The sequence below is a fragment of the Gadus chalcogrammus genome, chromosome 6 (assembly GCF_026213295.1).
Source record: "Gadus chalcogrammus isolate NIFS_2021 chromosome 6, NIFS_Gcha_1.0, whole genome shotgun sequence".
Taxonomy (NCBI): domain Eukaryota; kingdom Metazoa; phylum Chordata; class Actinopteri; order Gadiformes; family Gadidae; genus Gadus; species Gadus chalcogrammus.
In genome coordinates, this window is record NC_079417.1 from 3,367,573 (window position 1) to 3,373,987 (window position 6,415).

The 6,415-nt window shown below is 42.7% G+C and overlaps 1 protein-coding gene across 1 annotated transcript; it reads right to left on the reverse strand.

Annotated features, from left to right (window-relative positions):
- Positions 1 to 1,171: 1,171 nt before the first annotated feature.
- Positions 1,172 to 5,195, reverse strand: LOC130384405 (protein NDRG1-like). The gene is made up of 12 exons (XM_056592562.1): positions 5,145 to 5,195; positions 4,534 to 4,639; positions 4,319 to 4,439; positions 4,125 to 4,187; positions 3,932 to 3,992; positions 3,746 to 3,832; positions 3,483 to 3,539; positions 3,181 to 3,347; positions 2,869 to 2,968; positions 2,400 to 2,435; positions 2,235 to 2,286; positions 1,172 to 1,759 (listed from the first exon to the last, which is right to left on the reverse strand). The coding sequence occupies exons 1-12, from the start codon at positions 5,193 to 5,195 to the stop codon at positions 1,533 to 1,535; spliced, it is 1,128 nt and encodes a 375-aa protein (XP_056448537.1). The 3' UTR covers positions 1,172 to 1,532.
- Positions 5,196 to 6,415: the final 1,220 nt, after the last annotated feature.

Sequence of the window (6,415 nt, forward strand, 5' to 3'; positions counted from 1 at the left end):
ACAGCCCTTAGACATGAATTGTTGTCCCAATACAAACAATCAAAGTGCATTCACACACAATGACAGGGTATCACCTGTGGCATTGTAGGTCATGGCTCTGTGATAAAGACCCATCCATAAATAAACACAGATCATGCTACAATACACAGCATGGGTTTTCCAATGGTTTCCATACAACACACACACACACACACACACACACACACACACACACACACACACACACACACACACACACACACACACACACACACACACACACACACACATATACGCACACACCTCTCTACACACATGCATGTAATGTATACACACACACACTCATACGAATTAATTCTACTTAAAACTATACTTAGTAGGAATTGTATACGGTAACGATCCTCCTAACACCCATCTTAACTTACTTTTCGGATTCCTTAATTTCATGAAATTTAATTTAGAGTCCCGAGTAGACTTCTTGCCTGTCTGAATGATGGGCCGTTTAATGTCAGACACAGGTTGTTTAGTGAAGAATACTGCCAACCCAGTAGATTGACATTTGGGATTGAAACAATACCTTTTAGCACAAATTCTGTAGTTGTATGCATGTTATTATCCAAGCTTATTTCGGGTTTCAGAGCAAACCCATTGTCAGACTATAATGACACATTTCCTTCAATTTTATTTGTTTATTTGTTTTGTGTGCATATTTTTGTTTACAAAACATGAGTATCCATACATTTTAACGTGAAAAGAAGAGGTTAGCACTGTAATCACTCTTTCATGTTTAAGTAGAGATTAACTATTGTAGTTAACAGTTAATCGTTAATGTTGTGTTGCAAGTAATATATGGGCACTTCTCACATCCTATTCTCAACACTATTATAATAAGTAATAATTTGAAATTGAGACATTTGAACTCAAATGTTTAATTTCATCTAATAAAAACCACACAATCAAAATACAACCCACAGAGATTGGGCCAAGAATTTATATAATATGTAACACTTTGCTAATATTTTACAGAATTTTACAACAGGGTCAGCCGTTTAGAAAGAATATCAATGTTTCAAAATAAAATATTAAAACGGATACTATGATACATATCTGATGTATGGACGATAATAACACATTCGAAATGATGTGAATAATGTTCACAGTATTGTATACTGTTGATTAGGCCTATGTTTAAACTAGATAATACATTTCATATTTCTGATGTAAGCTTTGTGTGTGTGTGTGTGTGTGTGTGTGTGTGTGTGTGTGTGTGTGTGTGTGTGTGTGTGTGTGTGTGTGTGTGTGTGTGTGTGTGTGTGTGTGTGTGTGTGTGTGTGTGTGTGTGTGCACGCGCGCGCGAGTCCGCGCCAATGTCCAATTCGTTGGCTGATCTTTAGTAATCAGTAGGCCTTTTTACATTCACCAGCAAATCCCCATTTAACCAAAAATGCACTTTAATGCAGCTCAACACTTAATCAATGGGTGAAACGAAAATGTAACTCAACAACAACAAACAAACAAAATGGCAGAAATACAAGAACAGATAAACAAGTGTCTTAGCATAGCACTGATTTGGATTTGGATTTGGATTCCGTGTGGCTGGTGGAGACTCCGTCCATGGAGAGGTCGGTGTTTGAGCGTCCGCGCTGCTCTTTGGGCTTGCTCCACAGTCCGCGCTGAGCTTCGTCGGTGTGCGCGCGGCCCCGGCCGCTGTCGGTAGACATCACGCTCGAGGTGGAAGTGGTGCGGGAGCGTGACAACCTGGTCATGCAGGCGCTCGGCACTGCACACAAGGGATAGGATGGTTGGAGAAAAAGATGGAGGGGGGAGTGGAAGGAGCGAAGGTTGAGAACGACAGAGGTTTATGCGCACACGTTACGAAGAGTTGCATTCATTCAGTGTTTACATTTTCTCAAGCTAGAAATACAAAGGGCGGTATTTGGATGTTGTGCTTCTTATGACAATTTAAAGTTAAGTTAAAAAGATCGTACTACTTGCAGTACGATCGCTTATTTGTAACATGCCAGTCCATAATCTGACTTAGGGTTCCATCTAGTGGTGAATGACCGCAAGCACATTTTGTATTATGTTTACCTATTGTATGCAACAGTTCATGCCCACTCAACCACATCCCTTAACCTATTTGTATGCATGAACATTTTTGGCTAGCCCGCTGCTTAATTGAATGTGCATAGTTACACATGCAATGTTTCAAGTACATGCATGGTCAAGTTTTAATATCAAGCAGAGCTACATACTGTATCCCAATCCCTGGACGAAGTATTTGAGGGCTTCTGTCAGTTTAGCTGGCTGTCGAGAGAAAGAAGACACAACAGAGGGTTGGACAAAGAGAGGTTAGCTAGAACCCCGATCGCTGGTGAATATGAGGAGCTATTTAGATAGCTAGTGTATTACTAGGTTACCTGATTCAGCTGGGGAAGTCCTCCACAGTCTGCCATCTAGGTAGAAGAAGAGAGAGGTTGATGAGGGACAAGATTAGGGCAGGCACGGCTCTGACTGTACACTATGAAGCCGTGTTATTTTGACTTTGGTCCCATACAGCACAAAAAGAAGCTTGCTGAAGACTGACCAAGTAAATTATTGTCACTCAATTGCAGAATAGGACTTCATCAAAGAGGTAGTAGAAGTTATTATAATATTAGGCGCTTAAACAGGTGTAGCTCATTAGGTTAATTATGGGACTAATTTTATACCTATTGGCCTATTGTAAAACTAGTGAACAATTCTTGAACAATAGCCATGTTTAAGATTAAAGACTAGCCTACGTCCAAAGACCAGAAAACCAAGGAAACTCACACTTTGTGTTTGGAGCTTACCAATATGAACAACATGTTGATCTGTCATAAAGCACAGGGTTCGGAGGTAGGTTACCTTGAGCAGGGTGGTCTTTGTGGGGTCCAGCTTGGAGTTGCATTCGACCACTACCTCCAGTGAGGGAGAATCATCTCCAGCAATCAACAGAGACGAGCACCTACCGAAATAAACAACCCCCAGAAAGGCAGGTCAGGTCAACGTTGTTGTTCTTTTTTGTTGCACAAACTAAACACAGTTCAAAAAATAAAACTGTTTGTTTAAAAAAATAATAATTTGAGTCCAACAAGTTTGACCGCGTGTCGAGCGTCAATCGCGGGACATATGAATAAACTGAGATTGGGTTGGAGAGGAGATCCCAGAGCCACTCACTTGAGAGTTCTGCCGTTGAGGTTCACACCGGGGATGGGTCTCTTCAGCTCAAGAGCCGTCCGGCTGTTGTAGCAGCGCAGGAACTGAGCCACGTTCGACTCGTTCATGTACGTCATGATGTCGTGGCGGAACGTGCAGATCAAGTCGTGGTTGGTCTCAATTTCTTTCTGAAAAAGGTCAAGGAGGCTGAGAGTGAGACGCCGTGGGGACGGGTCCGTCGGCGCAGAGTGACCGCACACTGGAGAGACTAAGGACACAGCGTGGGGGGGCCTTTATCACATACACGATCGACAAAGCGCTACCTTTCCAAACAGGTGTGAGATGACTGTGTCGGTCACAGTGTGGGTCCATCCAGTGATCTGAAACACACACACACACACACACAGTTCAATTAAATCTACAATCCTTCATTTGAATCTGAGCTGACCTAATTTATTTTTGTCTCTTTGATTTTCTTTTTTTTTACATGAATAGGAACATATTTTGTTTCCACTGTCATACAGTGAATGACAGTCAGTCCATGACTGATGGTTCCAATCTGTTCGATTGAAGGGTGATTATTTACCTTGCTTGTGACGGAGTCCACTATCCCTTCTGCATTGGGGTTGATATTGATCAGAACCAAGCCTTCGACAAGGTCAGGATAGTTCAGCTGTAACAAACACACACGTATAATAATTGTTTTTGTTTGTGACCTCTATTTAAAATGTTTGTGTGTGTGTGGCGTGTGTTTCCATGACATCAAACTCACAGCAAATCTCATCAGGATGTTGGCACCTGCTCCAACTCCCAACCCGATCACACTGTTGAACCTGTGGCGCACACACACACACACACACACACACACACACACACGGTCAGATCTTGGTGGGATCAGAGAGCTCTTATCCTGATCCCTGATCATTTCATTCTGCTGTTAAGACTTAGTTGCTATAAGATCTCACCCCAAATGGTTGAGGACGATAGGAAGTGTCTCAGACAGCTGGTCCATGGTAGGATAGGTGTACCTTGTGGTTTAAGAGAGAGGTTGCGGTTGAAAACGACAGAAAACCAATCATTTCCTCTTGTCAGACGGCAGGCAAGGAGGAGAGGGAGAAGGGGGAACATGGTACTGAAAATAAGATGAACTATTACTCACTCTGTGGACAAGGTCACGGCGCCCTCGTGCTGTCCAGGGGCGTTCACGTGAAGGATGGGGAAATGCCTCGCAATCTCGTGCATGTCCTCGTGGCTAAAGAAGCTCTCGAAACACATCTTGTCTGTGTAGAAAGCAATGACAAGAAGACAGGCGAGTTATGATGGGAGTCGATGTGCTATACGATTGGCTGAGAGGTGGAACGGACCGGGCCTTACGGTTCATTCCGATGTCGGGATAGGTCAGGATGACGGGACGGTTGGGTTTTGAAACCCCTGTAATGGTACAGTAGACTTTTCCATACACGGTGTCTACTTGCTCCTCCTGAGACGCACACACACACACACACACACACACACACACACACACACACACACACACACACACACACACACACACACACACCAGTATTAGAACATATCCTATTTGACACATATACTTGGTTTGTGCACTCAGAGATTTCTGATGTGCCAGACCTTTATATTTTATAATCAATGACCCAATCATCCAATGTAACATACGCAGCAACGTTCCTCGAGAATTTGTTTCATGCCACCGACGATTTATTGAAAATAAATCGTCATTCATTCACCAAGCAATATAGTTCCTCAAGACCGCATTATGGTCAACAAACAACACACTTTGAGATCGGCAGCCCATTAATAAAAAAGAGTTTTAAGCCAATCAGAATCAAGGACCTGAACAATCTGTTTGAAAAAGATTAAATTGATAACTTGTGTTAATAGAAACAAAACAATGCTACAAATCTTCACTAGAACGGCACCGAATGCTTATTAAATAGGATTCATATCTAGAAGGCGGTACTCACTGTAGTTTGTGGCTCAAAAACAGAGCTGTACTCAATTTCGTCCAGGACCATGGCTTCTGCTGTTGGTTACTGAATCCAATAAAGGAAAAAGACCCCTTGTACTGCAGTAAGTACTTGTCAAATTATTGTAGTAGATATCCTTCTGATGATATGATGGTTGTAGCCACTTGATAATGGAATTCCAGTATCAGAGCAAAGTTCCCAGGAGGTGAAGATCCTTGAGGAATACAGTGAGGAGTATGCACGCAGTGTCAACGGAGGTGCTTGTTGATCTGGTTTATATATGATAAGGAGCTTTGCCTAAGCCTAGCCTTGTTAATACACCACAAAGCCAACTGCTTCTGACCTTTCTTAAATAGGACCTGACCTCAAACAGCGTAGGACCAAACGTACAAAGGATTAGAAGGATCCTTCCATATCGCAAACAACAACAACCAACGTTACATAAGTAGTAAGTGTCATTTCGTTTGTTCGTGTAAATGTGCATCTTTAATGTCAAGGTTTCTTTGCTGTCGCTTATTTTTTTAAATCCCTGATAAGGACGAGCTTAAAAACAAACAACAAAATAAACCAACACAGAGACCATTTTATGCCAAAAACATGTGATGGAACCAGTTTATTGCAGAGATTATTGATGACTGAATGCACCACAGGTGTACAAATGTCAGCCCAATCAACCTGACTCGGGCCAGGTCAGGCTGCTTCAACCCGCCTTGAACCCCACTGCCTCCACACATACCATCTGGATATGCAAAACAACCTCAAATTGACAGTGGCTATTTTGACCAAACAGCGTAGTAATCCCAACACTTGAAACGATTATTTCAAATATGCATGTGCTAAGTGGCAGTGGCAGACTGTCTGACGGAGCAGGGGTGATCCTGTTAGAGGCTGGGGAGCACTGGCCAAACAGATGGTGTCGCTGATCTCCACGTCACCCGAGGTCCTGCCCTGACCCACTGACCTACTTTCACTAACCACTCTGTGTAGCATACCTTTGCTGTGCTGTTGTTGTTGTTGTTGACTTTGTTGTCATTGCACATGTTACAGAGCAACGAAATGACCAGTTACATTCCGTCCAAGAACATTAAAGACAGTGTGGGGAGACACGACGGAGAGACTGTCAGGCGCTCGTTTGATAAGAAACATGCGGCCCTCTTTAGAAGATAAAAATAAAAAGCTAAACAAGAGGGTAACGAGGGAAAAAAAAGTGAATACCTAAACTATGCTCCTCTAAGGAGGGCACAGTGTAGGGATTAGCAAAAAACACC